Source organism: Argentina silus, assembly GCF_951799395.1.
Source record: "Argentina silus genome assembly, chromosome: 7".
Lineage (NCBI taxonomy): Eukaryota > Metazoa > Chordata > Actinopteri > Argentiniformes > Argentinidae > Argentina > Argentina silus.
The window spans coordinates 2,879,778-2,899,796 of NC_139661.1; the positions used below are offsets into that span (position 1 = coordinate 2,879,778).

Genomic DNA, 20,019 nt, shown 5'->3' on the forward strand with positions numbered 1-20,019 from the left:
TGCCTAGAATGCAAACACATGCGAATGAGCCTGTCCTCCGAGGCCGTTCTACCTCCGCCAGCCTCGATCGATGAGTAAACTGTGTCACGGAAAACAGCAACGGTATGTCAGCTGGTTATGTGCTAAAGATGTATTATCCTTCACTGTATAACCATCATTAGCAAGGCGGGCCGGGGTGGGGGTGAGGGGGGGTGGGGGGGTAGAAAGGCCATCGGTGGCTACGGGCAACACTAAATAGAAAGACATAGTGTATAGCAAATACAAAGATTAAACATTCAAACACGCCCCCGGAATATCAACAATTCAGAAAAAATAAATGTCAATGTTAACGTTTCATTGGGTGGGCAAGACGCACGTTTGGGTGGGCTGAGCCCAGCCCTGCCCATAGCCACCGCCGGGAAAGACACTCGTTAGGCTGGACTGAGCCCACCCCTGCCCCTAGTCACCGCCGGCCTTGCTCTGAACCTCATCTTTCATCAGCCTCCATGGTGAAATGGTCCTGGGCAGCCTGCTATTGAGCCCTGGCTAATTGTTAAACATGTTCCTGTCAATCAAACCTATCCCAACTGGCAAGTCCCTTGAAAGCCCCCACAATGAGCTGCCTCAGCCACAGTAGCCTCAGAGAAATAGTGTAATTGCTCTCTGCAACCGAGAAGCCCATCTCCATTCCATTAGTGGTCTGTATAATATGTGTGTTTAGGGCTAGGTTGGTTACTCCTATTGGTATATCTTCTGAACAGACCAGTTTGTGGCAAGTTTTTCCTTACCTCATGCAGACAGAATTCTGCATTTATGTTGGCATGATATGATGATAGACAGAGAGACTTGAAAACCTTTAGTTTCATGATATGTTATTTCATCAATTGAAGCGCAAACATTCTATGAATATAAAGTGTAAATGTCAGACCCTACTGACCCTCCTATAACTGAACAGGGTGAGAGAGTTGAGTATGTCAGTCAAAGTCAAAGTCAAGTCTTTTTTATTTGTCATTACATTGAATCCAAGCATACAATGAAATGAAATGCCTGAGTATATCACACACTTCAGTAGGTCTGTTCAAACTATGTGTTTAGTGGCTGCATCTGAGGTAATCTCCCCTATAACATGGTTTGTTAGGTGGAAGCAGGTCTACTGAATAAGAAAACAGTGTTCAACCTTGAGGATAGATATTGGGGGTGGGTGGTGCACCAAACATTATGATGACCAATAGAAGAAATTTGATACATTGTTTACAGGCAGTCATAAAACAAACACCTAACCCTAACCCTAACCCTAACCCTAACCCAAACCCAAACCCTAACCCTAACCCTAACCCTATAATATGTGTTATTATAAGAGTAAAAAACATGGCTATTGATGGGCTACTTTGCTCTTGTCCACTGAGAATGATATAGAGCTTGAAGTGGTCGTCTGCTTCTATAACCTCTACTGTAGGTTCCATAGGGGCATATCTATAAAATAAAAATCTATCCCCTCACGGCCTCTGAAGTATAGTGGTGAAAACCCTTCTAAAGCACCATTCAAGCAATCTCAAGATTTCAAAATGGACATGACGGCATTAAATGAAGGGGGATCTTTCAAGCATTGCTCATTTCCAATAAGCCAAGGAGTGAGTTTAGATTCAGAGTGGTTCCACTTGGCTGGAGAGAAACATTTTCAGAATTTAAACGCTACCAATTCTTCACCAAGCCTCCGCTCACATGAAGCGTTAAATTCGACTCAAAGCGGCTGCAAAGAGATTTACATTTCCCGTATACTGGCTTTAACGCCTTTGGGTTGAGTGAAGATTTGCATTAAGGGTTTTTTCCTCCCATCTAAGAAACACATTTCGAACTTTGCCGAGTTTGAACATCCCTCTGTTGACGCTCCAGGGTATTGTATCTTAAGCTGTAGCCCTTCTGCTACAAAACATAAGGGAACTTAATCATAAGCTATTCCAAAGCCTGAATATAGATTTCATAAATCATTTCCACCAGGACTTTTCAACTGTGGAGTGCTACTGTACTTTGCCTAGTATTGGATTTGTAATTACTCCTATTGTGTTGCACAGCTGTAGTCTTTCAGCCCTGCACCCACAATCCAAACTCAGTTGCTACAGCTGAATATCCTCATTAGCAAGTCAAACTTTCCTTAAGGCACTCCTGCAGGCAATTTTATTTCCTTTGTTTGTAAGTTCTCGAAAAGCAATGTCTACATATGAGTTTAAAGATTTTTTTCCCTGCGGTGGATGAGCAGTATTAAAGTGGCCATGTAATCATTCTAATTTAAATTTCCAAACATCCCTGGGTATCTAAGAAGTCACTGTGTGGTTTTTTTTCTTTTGTAAGAAAAGTCGTCACTAAATATTTGTCGTAATTATTTTCCTCTGGCCTCTGTCTATCATTGAAATGCACACTGCTGGTGTGGGCGTGATTGTGCATTTTTGATTGACAGGTTGTCTAGAGAGTCGTTCTTGTTCTTTACTAAGTTTAATGCTTACCAATTATTTAGCAACATACAGTGTATCTTATATGGATTTATGTTTGCAATTCGATGCTACTACATTTTTGATGGGTTACTTTGGCACTAGCATTGTAAAATTTTTAGCAATTCTACTAGGCTAATAAGTTAGTGAACAAGTCATTTTTCTAGCTTGCAAAATACAACACAGTCCTAGCTCAAAAAACAAGATAACTTCAACGACATCATTTTCTGACTGTTGTTTTCTGAACACTCTTGTTGCATTTTACCACAACATTTTAAATGGCCAGTCTCGGCTGTTGTACCTGCCTGGAGCTGTCACTGTGTGCACTGCTAATCATATTTTTCGTTTCGAGTTTTACTTGCTTGTCATGGATGTATTAAAATCAGATCCCTGGGTGATGTTGCACATTTCAAACTGCTGTCATACTGAGGGACTGTCATCATATTTTTTCACAATTTCACAGCTACTTCAACCTCATAGTATGCATATACCATATAAAATACTGGAAAATCTGGGTTTAGGTGACATGGTCCCTCTAAATAAGAACAAATACCCCTCTAAATAAGAACAAATACTCTGTGTCGTACTCACCCTCATGCCAAGCTCAATGTTCTCACCCCCATAGACCTCCATGCCAGGGTCGAGCAGGCCGATGTCTCCAAAGTACTCTCTGTCCACCACAAAGGAGCAGCCAATCATAGCTGGTGTTCTAGATGAAAATAGAGAGAGAGGCTTTTTAGAAATGCATTCCGTTGATCACATGTAAGCCTTTTCAACAAAGACATCACTGTTGATTAACCTTTACTCAAACAACAGAACTCATTCAATGGTACAGTACTGTAAAAGTCACTGCACACAAAACAGTTTGCAATCTGGCCTGCACTGCAGGCCAGACATGCAATTTAGCTGATTTGATTCCAATGAAATGTGTTTCGTCTTGTGTGCTGTTACTAAGGAAAACCAGAGCGCAGCATCAAGGCCGTTGGAATATTTGCATGTGAGTTTCATTATACTGCACCCAGAAATGAATACGCTTTGCAAAGCTAAGGTTTGGTTTGTGTTAACATGTGTTTTTGCAAAGGGTATAGGGTATAAAATAGAGCCAGTGGACTTACTTACACAGTCATCTCCATAATGCACAATAAAACTGTGTGTATAAAACACTTGAGGACAGATTTGTTTAGGGACATTCGAGGGTGAGGGCTAAGCTGTCCTAGTCAATAGGCTTCAGATGACTCAGAGGAGGCAGGAAGCTCCCCCCAGGAGACACACCCTGTCTGTAGCATGAGGAGGTCGAACCACTCAACACACGTCTGTTCTCTCAAGGTCCCTGAAGAAGTGCTTTTTTTCCCTCAGTCCACTGCCACTCTACGTTTGCTTTTAGTGGGTTTAGCCATAGAAGTGCTCTGGGACAAAGACATCTTAAAAAAAATATATATATAAAAAAATAACTGAACTGTCTGATGTTTAAAGCTTCTTTTAAATATGATCAGCCGGTAGCTGTTATCTACTGCTATGAGGAGCCTGCAGCAGCTGCAGCATGCACACTATTACCATGCAGTCCAGAGTATAGTATGGCCTGACTCTTCAAAGTGGGAGGAGGTTATAGGGACGTCGGAATGAAGTGGAAGCTCTAATTGACACTAGTTACACACAGACACACAGACACAGACACAGACACAGACACACACACACACAAGCACACACTCATAGGCACACACACACACACACACACACACACACACACACAAACACACACTCATAGGTACACACACACACACACACACACACACACACACACACACACACACACACACACACACACAAAATACAGCCTCAGCATGTTTAATTCCCTCCACACACTCTTCTGCACAGTCAAGGCTCTACACAGTACGTGCCAAAACAGTTCTCTTTGTCAAAGAAGACACTGGTTAAGCACTATTATCCACTGCATGCGTTTCACCTCTTGCTGTTTATTATATTCTGTATTTTTTCAAGTGTCAATGTGCCCAAACACCTGGTAGCACAGGCACTCACTTGTGTCTTGGCTTTTGAATAGCCAGGCGTTCCATTGTTTATGGGCAGAGAGCTTGAGGAAACAAGTAAAGAAATGATTTCCAATAGGAATCCACAATGCAGACACACTCCAGCTGCCCCTTGAGGCGCTCTGTCCATTTGCTGCAAAGTGTCAATAACTGGATTGCACCGCTTTTGCAGTGTTTGGAGTCATTCCACTTCTGTTTTTGACACAGAGTTCTTCCTTCATATCTTAATCCAATGAAACATACAGATTACAGTTGGTCATCTTACTGTAACATGGAGTTAGTTTTATCCCTACATACAGGATGATAAGGAGTCTGGTAAGCACTTCTCTTACAATATTCGTCCGAAACGTGGCGATTTTCATGCTTGCGCTGCAGTATCATTTGCTTACGCAATCAACATGTCAGGAGCAACTTTCAGCGAAACAGTAAGAATACTAAAAAGAGCACAGCATATTTCGATTCCATGCATGTTTTAGACACAACATTCGGATTTGTACGCTAAATGTAAATAGCGGTATGCTGAACCGAAATCGTGGTAAACAAAGAAATGGAGCAGTGTTGTCAGTGCAGTCTAATCGAGATCTTGCCCCGAGACTTGTCTGTGTAGTCTATGCTGGTTAGGATCCTGACATTGTGTGAAACCTCAATCAGAAGCTAATATCCTCTAATGCCTTTAAACCGAAAGGAAAACGTGCTTTAAGTTCAGCAGTCACCTCCAGGCTCCAGATGGAGCATTAGGTTTATGAATAATAAATATCACCTCCTCTGTGGCCTGATTCTCCAAGTATGTGTTGCTGTGACCTTGCCCGAGCCAAATCAAATGTCAAAAGAAATATGGGAGTATTTCGATGAAATATGGAAATGCATACTAATCCTGAACATACCATGATCATATAAAACATGTTTCACCTGGGGCACATAGCTGAACATGACTGTAATCATCATCAATGTTATGACAGTAATATACATGTCAGTATGCCTTCAATCCAGTATACAGGTGTGAGTAACGCAATGCACACACACTGTATGCAATTACACGCAATGACACAACATCAAGCCTGTTTCAAAATGACTGGCATTCTAATTAAGACGTTTGTTTTTTTCTCTCCCATAGAAGAGGTTGACTCCTGTTTGGTTTGTACCGGCTGGACCCTCAGAGCCGTAGCTGATGGCTCAGAATATGAATAAGTCATATCCGGGGCCTATCCATATTTCATCAAACATCTTCATCTATAATAGAGCGGTGCTCTCCTCTGCAACCCTTACCTGATGGGTGCCGTCTCATCGCCCTTGTCCAGCCACTCCTGGGGAGGGATGATGTACATGCACCACAGACCCCAGTTGTAGCCGTGGGCCGCGTTGGCGTACTGCTGCACCTCGAACGTGTTGTACTTGATGTTGTCGATGGCGGGCAAGATGATCCTCGTGTGATCCTCCTTCATTCTGGTCAAAATAGGCTCGGCCCTTTGAGGAAAAGGAGAAGGATATTACAGCGGTTTAGATTCGTTTATTTGGATTCCCCGTTAGCTGTTGTTCCTGCACCAGCTACTCTTTGTGGGGTCACACACATAAAAGAACATACTATACACTACAGGACATCTACTTTGAGAGGGGTTGTGGTTGAAAACCATCAAACTAGATATCCCTCTTACTGGGGTTTCCAAGAAGGATGAAACAGTGAACAGCGAGGAGAGAAATAGAAAAGATATGCCTCGCTAAGAAGAAATGCTGTGTTTTCTCTCTTGATAGAACTCGCCTCCGTTTCTCATGAAGTGCACGGGATTGCCAGTCATCCTTACAAAAGCCTTTCTTCAAGCCAGTAGCCTGTCAGAGTCTTCGACAGTGGCTCTTGCTCCAGGGGAGGCTTTACTTTGCTTAGCACTTTCTGTCAGAGTACATCAAGCAGAGAGCAGATCTTGGTGTTTGGGGTCCCTTGGTCACATTGGGGTGGTTGGCGCTACATAGTTGACACGTTTGTTTCTCTTTCTTTTCCTCACACACAGTTTAATTGTATATGTATGTCTCTGGCCTAAGGCTTGTTTACTGATAGCTTTAGGTAGAGGGAATAAGCCAGAGTAGCTGTCAAGAGTGTGTCTCACTTTCAGCCTTTGCATTTTGATCATTTGTAACTCCACGTGCAGTTAATCTGCATATCACATGATTCATACTTCAGCTCAATTATGGCCCATGATGTGAGTATACCTGTATAGAATACACATACACACACACACACACACACACACACACACACACACACACACACACACACACACACACACACACACACACACACATCTCCCTTCTTCCTCCCCCTCTTCTTCTTTAAAACCAAGCCCCATTTATCTTCCAAAAAGCAGAATGATTCCTTATCACATCAAGGTAGAGGAGATAGTGCTGGGGAATGGATCCAAATGGAACTATAAGTGGATTTGCCAGTAAAAATGACTGACAGAAGCAGTACTTAGAAAAAGCATTCATCTAATAATGTTGGAGTGATTGTAAAAAGTAGTTCCGTCTCATTCCAAAAGATTGCCATGAGTGACCTGTGTCCCAGTTTAGTTCGAAGGTATAATGGCAATGATAAAATCAGTGCAGCAGAGGGATGGACTATAACATCTGCCATTTAAAGCTTGGTGTGCATCCAGGTTAAGATAGGTGTTGATGTGCCAAATTTCCTCTCTGACAAAGGAAATTTATTGTATGCACTTTCACAGTCAAACTTGAATGACTAAATCATGGTGACTAATATTAAAATGCTACCATATTGCATTATATATATATATATATATTATATAATATAACCTTACTACCTCATAACAAAATTTTCCAGTTTGCATAATTGCACTGCTACGTTTGCACTGTTTTATTATTATTATTGCTGCTATTTTATTTTATGCCTTAAATTTTGCTGTCTTGTACATTTGTTTAGTATATATTGTATATTCTTTTGTATTGTATATTTCACATTGGTTGGCATTCTGCGGACAGCAAAGCAAGAATTTCGTTGTACAGGGAAACATGTTTTCTACTGTGCATATGATAATAAACACTTTGAATCTTTGAATCTTGAATCATGTATATCATGCATTGCACTGCACAATATTCCGATGTTTCATAACCTACTGCTAGCAGAAATGTAGGCTACATGAAATATCATCAGAACACACAGCCCCTGCCTCGGTCTCGAAGTGATGTTTACAAAACAGAGATTCCGCTAAAATACCTCGGGTGGGGATCTTTTAATTCTCCCCTGCTGTGCTTCAAACTACCGGGTGCTTAGCATGACGAGGCAAGGATGAGTATCTCTCCACCCCCTGTTGAGATGTTGCTGATGGTGGATCCTGCATGCACAGCCTAACCTTGAGAATGCCCTTCACTACATCAGCCATTCATCTTCCCGTGTCCTTGAGAGCTTAGCTAGCAGCATGCTCATAGGATGACTTGGTACCTCAGGAATTCCCAATGTTCTTAACAGAGAGAAGACCCAGAAACATATCTCTCTCTCTCTGCCTAAATGTATCATTTCATATGCATACCACTGCAAGGGTTACATCTGTCCAATTTCAATTTGGGTTTTTCATATTCAAATAACCCCTTTTTCTCCTGGCAATGATTCATGCAATATTGTGAATGGATTGTGACAATGGATCTCACCATTAGCTCTTCTGGAACGACATCTCTCATTATCGTGGGTACTGAAAGAGAACATCTTGGCCATGTGATTTATTGAACGGTGACTACACTCGCTGCACATTCAATATGCTTTTTTGACCCCCCCTTTCCCCCCACTTAAAAGCAATAGAGGACTGTCATGAAATGTTATGATCATCAGACATTTCCCCCTTCTTAAACAAACAAACAAACATGTTTGGGGTATAGCATAATGTTTGGGGTTGGAGCATAATATAGTATGACAACAATCTCCTCGTGAGATTTCAATCTCTCTGTAGTTGACTCTACAGAGCATCTTCAGAGGATGGTTGACTGTCTGTCCTACCTTTGTCCTCTGCATAGACCCCAGAACACAGGCCTTTGAGATTACCTCTCCGTTTTTCCAGATTAATGGAATTCCTGTGTGACACTTCTTGAATTGGGAAAGTTTCTCAAACACGGATTTATCAGATAATAGGATCTAGCTTCATTCACAACCGTGCCCAGGAACTGCAGGCCCTGAGTGCCTAAAATAGGATCAGTTTAATTTGTTTCCAGGCTAAATGCACCAGAACATGTGTGTTTCCCATGCAGAGTGTCAAAGGGGATTTTATTGTGACATACTCCATTTATGAGCACATTATATGTGAGTGTGAGTGTGTGTGTGTGTGTGTGTGTGTGTGTGTGTGTGTGTGTGTGTGTGTGTGTGTGTGTGTGTGTGTGTGTGTGTGTGTGTGTGTGCGTGTGCGTGTACGTGTGCGGGTGGAGCCTTTGAGAGGCATCTAAGCCTTCATTGCCTCTAGCCATGTTCAAGTCCATTAAGGCTGCACACATCTTGGACCAACCAGTCAAACAGTTGTCTTCAGGGCTTTTTTCCCTGAATAGATAAAGCTTGTATCTGTAGCACAAAGCATTAACCAATCTTCGGCTCCTGCAAAATGCAGACTACCAATGAAAAAAGGGTAAGGTTTTCACAGAGAATTTCAAGTTATTGTATGGCGTCAGGTCTTCAGAAGAACTGTACGATACTCCTATATGCTATACAACTTTATCCCTTCTACATTTAGTTATATTCGCTGGTAAAGGGTGATATGATATAAAGGCTAGTTGAAGCCTTGAATCGTTGTCATTTTTTTGGGACGTCTATGCTCTGTGAAGCGCTCACTGTGGAAGCATTTACACCATGCCAACCCTCTCTTTTGAAGACGGATACACACTCAGCCAAAACCAGTCACTCTTCCCCTTCACTTTTGCGACGAAAATGATTTGAAGTACTCAAGGTGTTTGAAATCTCTGTGCTTTTGAAGTATTCATTAGCAATTATGCTTCCCCCCTTAGAGTCACATTACTCAAAACAGTGGAGAGGTCCTTATACTGTAGTGTATATTTGAGTTCAATTAGAGTTATATAATAATACTGTATCTGCAACTTGTCCTACTTTTTTCAATTTCCTGGCCTGAATCCAGAATCATAGGAAACTCATAAGGTCACGAGGTGCTGGTGCGATGCAGCATCATCAAAGCACCGGGTTCTGAACCATGCATTTCATTCCAGAGCACCAGCCTCATACATAGATCCTCTTATCTCCCTCACACACTCAGCAAGGCGCCAACACACCGCTACTGCTAATCATGAATCATTAATAACCTGAGATCGCAACAGTGCAGAATTCCAAAACCAAATAAATATCAATTTATCTGCAGCTCCCCCATGAGCCATGAGTTCAAGAGGCACGGATCCTCATTACAGCCCACGCATATTTCCTCCCATTAATTGTATTTACTGAACAGACAAACGAAGCTTAACGGAGCCACAGCGTTTTCCTCGGGATGGATGACCTGTTTCTTAGGGTTGGATGGATGACCTGTTTCTTAGGGTTGGATGGATGACCTGTTTCTTAGGGTTGGATGGATGGATGTACACTCGAATTAATGTCTTGAGAGGAAATGGATTGTGCACATTAAGATGATGCAATACTGCAGACATATCATATCCACAGATGCTGCTTAGGAAATGGAAACCCTTCCAGTATGAGTGATCCAGCAACTCTCGAGTCATTAACCGTAATGCGTATTTTCAAGGAACCGTTCGCCAACGGTCAGGTCAATTATACAATGCAATTACGTTCGATCAATCAGTTACCCGTGTGTCCAGTCCATTCCGTATACTATGGTAAACAACGGCCGCTGAACACGAGCTGGCCTTGAAAATGCTGGCGCATTCTCTTTGGCTCAGCAAACTGGAAGGCTGCATGCACTCGTCATTTTTCCAAGGTCATTCAGTGTGCCTCATGACCAAATCCAGGGGAAGCATCCATCTCACTTATCACTGTATGTGCCATAGTGGATAATCCTATGATGATGAATAGGGTATGCCGCCTCGCTGTAACAAACGCACATACCTACACTGCTGTTAGTAAATCTATTCAAATAAAGCGAAGCACAACACTCACCAACAGCATATTGTTGTTTTGTTGTGTTTGCTATAAAACAGGATTTGTGTGCAGTAGACTCCATACTCAGACGCAAACCCACACAAGTTACAGAGATCGACACGGCACAAACGGAGATACTGTATTTGATGCTTGTCATATCATCCGTGTCAATGTTCCATAGCTTTTCCTTTGATAGAATGAGAGGAATGAAAAAGATACAGCTGCTCTATTCTTCACACAATATAGCCTCATGTAAAGCAGTTCTAAGGTTGTATCAAACAAAAGAGGCCAGGCTAGAAAAATACAGGAGACGTGAAGTACCTGTGACTCACGGCAACAGCGGCAGGTGAAATAGCTCAAAGCAAATTCTGACAGATCCCTGCATGTAAAACAGGGGGAGCGAACACAATAAACAATGAGGGTGGGATCCTAGGTGAAGGGGGCAGGAAGCACATCCATTTTTGAGAAGGAGCAGATGGGGAAACAGATGAGGGAACCACCAGGGTATCAATTATCATCAGCCACTCCACTCTGATACAACCCACATCTCCCCCCAGTGGAGTTGGCAGAGCCTCTGGGTTTGAAGTTTCCATTAAGTTTCACTAACAGCCCCCCTGGGGAAGTGTCAAGGTAACATGGGCTTTTCCTCAGAGAGAGAGGTCATAAGGTCATGGTAATGCATGACAGATCACACGAGATAGATGGACTATGTGTATTCATATTTCTACATGACCTTGTATTCGTTTTGGAAGAACTACCTCGGAGCAACGGAGACCTTGACCTTTCGAGCTTTGATGTTGATTTAATCTAGTCAAATCTAATCAACAGTCCTACTCTGTACAGCGGATTAGTCATAAAACCTGCTCGTTTTTTCCCCCATGCCGTAGAATGCTGTCGTTCTTTTCGTGATTTAAGTCCTAAGCTAAAATGTTTGGTAAATATATTTGTCATCTTGCTTGGGGCTGATATTTGAGTGATGAAGCGGCGTCTGTATCGAGTTAGGTGAAGTGGCTGAGCTACAGCCATGGAGGCAGTGAACAATTTATTACCCAACCCCCCCCCACTCCCCCCCCCCCCATCCCCAGGCGGCTTCCTCGGGAACAAACCACACTCCGTCTTCAAAAGCTGACAGGATGACAGCCTCAAATTAGGTGCCAATTACAAGCATTTGAGTGGCTTGTTTGGTGGTAAGCGCAAGTGTCAGCCAGACATTGGGCTGAGACCCCCCTAAGTCATTTCAAAATGCTTAGAAGTCTGCAGCCCTAAAGGGAAAACAATGTGGCAGACACAACATTTGAGCTTTTCTCTTGTTTAATTGTCTCCCTTTCGAAACAATATTTGGCCTCGGCTTGTAGTTGTTGTTTTTTTGTTTGTTTTTTAATAGGACTATGTGCAATTAAAAACTACAGACAGTGAAATATGATGCTTGCACCAGAGTTAGCTAAACACAGCTAATTTTCATCCGCAGTCCCTAACTAAACATAACTTAATAGATAAACATAGCATATACAGTAGTGCAATAGGATATGACAGATACTAATACAGGAAACATACAATACAACAAATAAGACAATAAATACAGGACACATCATAATACATAAAACACATTGAGATTTGAGTGCATTAAGAATTAGTTAATGTGTACAGGATTGCTGCTCCTTGATCCACGCTTTGACACCCAAGGATTTAAAGTTGCTAGGGCTTGTTAAAGATTCAAGCTGTAAAATTCAAGCTTCTAATGGTTGCCATGACTATGTTTAATCGGTAGTGATCAGGGAATGAGATCCTTTGAAATAAATATTTCATTTACGAAAGCTTTGCATACACAGCGGTTCTTCTTGCCAGTTCAGTCAGGACACTCATGTCAGTTTAACCATTTATTGCATGAAAATGGTTATACATTTAAGCTTGGCATATTTGGATGGCTCCGCTCTTTAAAGTTCCCTGCCTGGAGTTAATTGACCTCAACTTGCAGGTATATAAGATGGCAGGGAGCCCATAACTTAACAGACCCCCCATACAGTAGGTAGGCCACATACAGAGCGGCCTATCAGGTGGAGGCTGGGGGTGGTGGATGGGACGACCACACAAAACTAGCTCTCAGAGTCACAACCACGTAACAACTGTTGCTATGGAGAAGATTTAAGAAGATTTAACTTGGCTGCTTTTGAACATGTGGTTCTGTTTGTGTGGACAGCTGTGCCTTTGACATAGAGTGCCCTGCCTGAACTAACGCTAGCTTCATGGTTGTCCGAGGGGAGGGGAGGACTTCAAACTGAATTTTGCTGTGGTGGCCAGAGGTGGCAGATTTCCAAACCTACGCCCTGCTCCTTTCCTGATGCCTGAGGTGGAGAATGCTGACTGCCCAAAGGTGTTTTTTTGTCTTTTAGGAATGACAGAGTCTCTTCTTGTGGAGGTCCGGGTGACTCTGCTGTTTTGTTTTTTCAGATGTGCAACATTGGTGATAATCTTATAAACTAGACAGACATCTGAGAAAAAAAGTTCTCGAAATTGAACAGATTGTACTTAGGAAGAATATTACAATGATAGTAATGATGTGATTTCCTGTCCAGGATCTTCGGTGCTTGTTTATAAAGAGATGTAAGGGGTTTAATTGATGTTTAATTGGCTTGAGATCAGCAGGTGATAAGAGTAGGACAGGTGAGAGAAGATCATTGCATGTAAACACATCTTGGCTGCCTCTATAGAGAGTGAGTTGCTCATGTATCGAACATTTTAAAGAAAGATTTTGCTGGACATCTTTTTAATGTGTTTTTTAAAGTTCAAAGTAGGGTCTAGGATAATGCCCAGGTATTTACTGTAAACGATGACTGTTTTTGTTGTTGTGGATGAGTTCGTCATATGTTTGTTTAGTTTTGTGGAGAAGTACATGGCTACCTTTTTCCCGCATTGAGGGTGAGGCAAGAGTGGTTGAGCTATTGAGCAACGTTCTCTATTGATGCTGTTCGTTTGCTTGCACTTCATCAGAATGTTTGCCATGCGTATAAAGAACCGTATAATCAGTGCACATTTAAATATACACACCCTGGCACACAAATGGAAGGTCATTAATATAGAGTCTGAATAACACAGGGCTCAGGATTAACCCCTGTGGCACTCCCATAGCACAATCCCTCGGTGGTGATAGTTCACCATTAATCCAAACACATTGCATCCGGTCTGCCTGTCTGAAGTCTCAATCCATTTTAAAGCACTTGACAAGATGTTGAAATTGGATAGCTTGGAGAGGAAGACATTGTGGTTAACAGTGTCAAAGGCTTTTCTGAGGTTGAGAAAAAACTGCACCTACAACACTCTCTTTGACCAACTTGACCTTGATCATCTCTAAGAGATAGCAACATGCTGTTTCTGTAGAGTGGTTGACCCTAAACCCAAACTTCATGGGGTGAAGGGGAAAGCTACCCTTATTCAGGGGGGCCGTTAGCTGTTCCATTACCACTTTCTCTGCAAGCTTTGAGATGACATGGAGGATACTGATTGGTCTGTAGTTGCTCATCATGTTGGTCTCCTGACTGATATATTGGTGTTACAATAGCTGATTTCCATGTGCATTGAAAGGTTAATTATTTATGTGATTGGGTGTATCAGAATGTATTTGTTCTGTTTTAGAAACAGTGTCCATCCATATATATTCTTGGCTTTAGAGTTTGACAGACAGGATATGAATTCATGCACCGTTCCCCCGTTTGTTTTCACAAGGTTAAAAACCTGGTGACAGTTCTTGCAGGGGTAATAGCCTGGTCTCTGATTGTCAATTGTTGAGTTTTTGTCATGAAGACTTAAATTTACCTTCAGTTGTATCTCGAATGGTGTGAGTGACATGTAATACTGGAGAAGTAGCATGATTTCAACCCAAAAAATGTTTCCATCCTCTCCATTGGTAATTACTTACAGTTTAGAGTGATGCAGTGGAACCTCAGGGGAAGCTTATTAACTGTAAACCCTTATTCAAAATGGAGGTCATACTGTACCTGCTGCGTCAGGTAGAATTACTGGTAGGCACTTAGGCACTGTTTGGCTGGCACTTCATCAAAATGCTTATGGGACTAACCCGCATATTTGATAGATGATCATTCAGGACTACAACCGCTGCATTCAAAATATCAAACATGAACTGCAAAAGCAAAAAGAGAAAAGAAATAAGGCGTCCTCTTCCTGTCAAGTGAACTTATGACCTATTCTTACCAGGCAGTGTTAAACTCAACATGGGCGTCGAAGAAGCCCACGACAGGGGCCGTGGCAGCGTTCCAACCGTGTATCCTGGCTCGGATGAGGCCCTCCCTCTTACTGTTTCTCACAATCTTCACCAGGCCTGGGTAGCGCTTGTTCACATACTGGTCCAGGTTAAACTTCAGCTCCACTGCGAAGACAGAGAAGACAATACGTTATCTTAGATAACAACAACAACAACAACAGCAACAACAGGAACAACAACACAGCAAGTATGTGCTGCCAAGTAAAACGATAGAGTACAGAATGTGTTGTTAAAACTCTGAGGAGTGCCTAATGGTGCATTGTTTACCTGGATAAAAGCTATTCGGGGTATTGACAAAGTCTTAACAACGCCTCAAGGACACCACAGAATACAACAGGGCTCAGCATCGGTATATAAAATTATCTAGAGCATTCCAACACGGATAACCTTATTCTAGCTGCACTGTAAAGATTTTTCTCCCTTCATTTTCCCAAGGATGAGGCTGCGGGCTTGCTGTCATCATCACTGGAAATAAACTGTGTACGGTAAACAACCGGCTCCACAAATTGCCCATGTTTGAGGAGGATGGATGAGTGTTTGAGGTTCTCCCCCAGGTTGCTGCTGAGTGCTCCACTTTCTACGGGGAGAATAATAAGGACACCTTGCCGTGCACAGCTTCGGCATGGCGTGAACGCGGGGGTCTGACTTTGGCTCGACACATTCATCAACCCTGAGAGAACACCGGTCTCATCTGTGTCTCTGACAGAGGAGAGGCTGTCATTGGAGGAACTATCAGTACTTTTTCTCTGACTGAAGTTTGTGAGTCTGGTTTGGGAAGCGAGTGAGTTGTGGGGTATTGAACCCCTGACAATAAAACTGCCAACAATATGGGTCTTTACACACTACAGGGCCGACCCAAACCATTCTGTGCTACTTCAGATATTTTCCTTGACACATTGTCCTTTCCGGCACTGTTTCAGCAACTATGGTGGATGCGTAACCAGGCCAGCCCAGTACAGTTCAGCTCAACTCAGCTCGGTTCAGCTCTATAGTATGAATTAGTGTTATGTGACCCCCAATTCCAGATACCCAGTAAGGTATCTCACAGTTGTGAGGATATAACTTCTATCTGTCTCTCTCTGTGTCCGTCTGTCTTTGTGTTGTGTCGACCCATCTATGTTTACAGTATGGTTTCTAGAAATATTTTGTGAGCAGTCTGCGAACTATACTATATAGACAGATCCATTGATATAGCTAAAAGATGATGGAATCCAACAGAGCACAATTATTGTGGGGCCGTGCTGGGGAAGTAATGGTAGCTATAGGATTCCCTCTGATGCTCAGCAAACAAATAGAAAGTTGGGATGCATCCGCAGCGGAGAATTATGGAGCGAGAAAATATGTTAAAGGGATTGGCAGAGCAACGCAGCAAAGAATAAATAACTATCCATCATATTGTGAATATGAAATGAATACATATTGCATTCTACAGCGAGCCATAGGATTTCTGGGTGAAAAACCGAGGTTTTCTGGAAACCTGCAGTTCGTAATGAGCTTAGGTAGCGAACATGCAATGGTTTATTCAATCTGACTAAAAACGTACACATTTTACATACAAGCAGTTTAGTTTGATATATGACTTCTAGACTGTGGATACAGGTATAGTATGCTTAAAGTAGTCGAGGGGTGGTCACTATGGTCAAGACTCTAAGTACTATACTGTATGTAAGATAAAGATTCTATACTCAGTGAGTTGTGTCATCACTTACATAAGTCATATTATACCATTATACCAGAAAGAGAAGATTAGTTATGTTTAATGAGTCTTGATCGGCTGCAATGCACTTCTATTTGGCCTGGATTGCCTTTAAACATTGTATCAATTGAATGCATCCTATTTTCCTTATATGAATCATTACATTATCAATTTTCACAGTATTTTGGAAAATGTAATTCTACGGGTTCGTTAAACCTCTACTTGTGCTACTAAAGTGAACAATGAATTGTGTGCGGCTTAGCTGAAACGGCATGATATACACAGCTAAAGCTCATCAAGCAGAACATGAATTTAGCTCGGCTGCTAAGCAACCCAATAAATAATAAAAACTCTCAGCCACCAATAAATGTCATTCCTAATCCCGACAAAGGACATGTGTCACAGAGACAAGGCAGACATGCTTACTGTATGTGATTCATTATTCACCAGCGAGCCTTCGCTCTACCTCTAGTCATTTCACTGAGCCATGGCCAAATCAGAGGGGACAGACACAACCAGCAAGAAAAGGTCAAGTAGCCAAGCCTGCATGTTAATAGTCTAATGTCAGAGGAGAATCGCTTCTACATCTGCACAAATTACCATCACAAATCACAACCAGTAAACAAAGAGTGTGGGCCTGGGGGAGTGGGTCGGTGGGAGGGTGGTTAGTTGGGTTGGTGGGTGGTTGGGGGCACAGGGGCGGCTGCCATTTTTGCTTCCTCGTTGGGTTTAAATGGCTGCCTATTTAAGAGCCTCTACAGGGAATGGGGATGTGCCAATGTTGACTCTTACTTGGTCCTCTTTCAGTATGTTATTTATGCGCTTCCTCTCTCTGCCAGCCTGAGGGAGACTGGGGCCCAGCTCAGTGCCAAGTGATGGAGGGCCAAGTGTCGGATGGAATCTAGTTCATTGTCGCTCCTCTGGAACGGGCAGGCTTCTGGGAGATGGAGGCGCTCGCTGGGGCTGCCACAGGACATGCAGGTGTGGAGGCAACGGAAACCTCCATCCCACATGCATCACCGTGGAGACCATACACAGCGGTTCACCAGAGGACAAGACAGATCCGCCTTTTTTCTCTGCTATTTTTAAACTTGAACTGTAACAGTGTTGGAGAGTGTGCCTACAAGGGTTCTCTTCCCCTCGCTCCCTTCCTCTCTCAATCTCCTCTCTAAGTAACACGCACACAGTACACACACACACACACACACACACACAAACACACACACACATGCACATGCACACACAACGCACACACAGACACACACACACACACACACACACACACACACACACACACGCACACACACATGCACACATACACACACATGCACACATACACACACATGCACATGCACCCATGCATGCATGCACACACACTCACACATACAAACACAGACACACACACACACACACACACACACACAGGTTACGCGGAAGTATGAATTGTACTCCATGTTAAGTAGCTCTGCTAATTAGATGGGGTTGCTCATTTGTTTCAGAGAGAGAAAAGAGTGATTTAATAATCACTAATCCACGTAAAAACAGACTCATTCTTTTGTGTCAGACTCCACCCTCTTCCTTAAAAAAAAAGACAAAAAATGAATTCGGGGAAGTAATGGTTTGTGGAGAAATACGCTGAGCTGCAACTAAATATGAAGTACTACCGTATGGGACCTAAATGTATTACAATTGGGGATAAAGTGGATAGTATATATGCCATTTAGCTGACGCTTTTATCCAAATTGCAGTGAGTGCATACATTTCAGTATGTATGGTCCCATCGGGAATCAAACCCACAAGCTAAGCGTTGTTAGCACCATGCTCTACCAACTGAGCCACAGAGGACCGTGAAACCACAGAGAGCAGTGAGAATGCTTGACTTAAGGAGACGTCCAGAGATCTTACCACTGTCACTGTTGTCATCCACCAAGATGATCTCCTTGAGAAGGTGTGCCGGGGTGTGGTTGACCACACTGTGAACGGACCTTAGGATCACCGAGAGAGCCTCGTTCACGAAGATGAAGACCACTGAAATCTGAGGGAGGTCCTCTGGGTAGGTCAACTGCTTACATCTGTGAGGAAACAAAGCATGTTTTTTTTATTTTATTTTGAATAGCGTATTACTATTCAGAATGTGGTCAGTCCAACAGTCAAAATGAGATACCCTCAATTGAGTAAAGAGGGTCTTGGGATGTTCTGACTCAGGATGCCTTAGCTCACCCTTAATCCCATCATAAATGGAGGCCGAGGATAAATACAAAATGAAGTGAGTGGTGTGAATTCTCAGTGGGTGAATAATGTTTGATACTGTTGCCCTGTATAAGCTTAGTGGGTCCCAGACCATTTTATTCCAGCCCAAACCAACTATGTTAGACCCATTGTGTTTGAACATGGAACAAAAGTAGTTGAGGGTGTGGTGGAAGTCTAGGATTTACCACTCTGTACTTTAGCTCTTCGGAGGTAAGAATCAAGAAACAAGTCCTGAGTAGCCACAATATCTGAGTCCGGTATTTATTGCTTGCAAACAAGAGACAAGAGCGTAACAGCAGCCCAGCGTAGAACCGGGGGTCCGTTCAGCACAAGTCTAAAGAGACAATGATCAGGTTTGTCTTTTATACAGTTTGAACATATTGCCAGGCGCCTACAAGGCTATCGGCTGATGGCCTTGTGCTTACGTGAGAAAGGGCGGGAGAGAATGAACAATGGGGAGGCTTTCTTACTGATTAATCGCCGTTCAACATTTCACACCTATCGACAGGATGCGCCTGTCCCCCCATTATTGCTCTCTCCTACCACTCCCTCAGAGATCACCGCTGTTCATATGGTAAATCATACAGTGATTCAGAACAATCATACAGTGAATCAGAACAATGTCTATAGAACTTTAGAGGTGTGGCAAGAGAAAATGTCATCACAGTAGTTACACAAGTTGTATCAGTCATATGAAAGTGTATAACCTGAAAATAGTTCTATGAATGTATTTTCCATAACAAGGGCCACGCTCGTTTGTTGCTTATACCTTGTCTGCAGACCTGATCACTTGCATTAGCCCGCCCAGCGAATGCCTAGGCTTTAGATTTGCGGGCTAAGGCGGTGTTATTACACGCCGAGTTTGAACCAGGGATCTGTCATAAACACACGTGTTCATTTAGAGTGCTGTGGTGATGGAGACCATCTGAGCGGCAGCCTCCAGCTGGCTGTGTCTATTAGCAGGAGGTGAGAGAGCCTGCAGCCAGACGAGGCGTGAAGAAGAGAGGTGGGAATAACACCAACACTCTCTCTTCTCTCCTCTTCTCCTCCTCCTCACCCCTCCCTTCCTCCTCCCCTTTCCCCTCCCCTCCCCTCCTCTCCACTCCTCTCCTCTCCTCTCCTCTAGTCCTCTCCTCCTCTCCTCTCCTCTCCTCTCCTCTAGTCCTCTCCTCCTCTCCTCTCCTCTCCTCTCCTCTCCTCTC

The 20,019-nt window shown here is 42.9% G+C and overlaps 1 protein-coding gene across 1 annotated transcript in view; it reads right to left on the minus strand.

The window, feature by feature from the left end:
• galnt9 (polypeptide N-acetylgalactosaminyltransferase 9) overlaps positions 1-20,019 on the minus strand; it is a gene marked incomplete at its 5' end in the record, with an annotated part of 51,290 nt that overhangs the window by 16,787 nt on the left and 14,484 nt on the right. The window contains 4 exons of the mRNA XM_083672693.1: positions 3,057-3,174; positions 5,777-5,974; positions 14,802-14,976; positions 18,473-18,639. Of these exons, the coding sequence (XP_083528819.1) occupies positions 3,057-3,174; positions 5,777-5,974; positions 14,802-14,976; positions 18,473-18,639 (658 nt within the window). The remainder of the gene's footprint in view (positions 1-3,056; positions 3,175-5,776; positions 5,975-14,801; positions 14,977-18,472; positions 18,640-20,019) is intronic.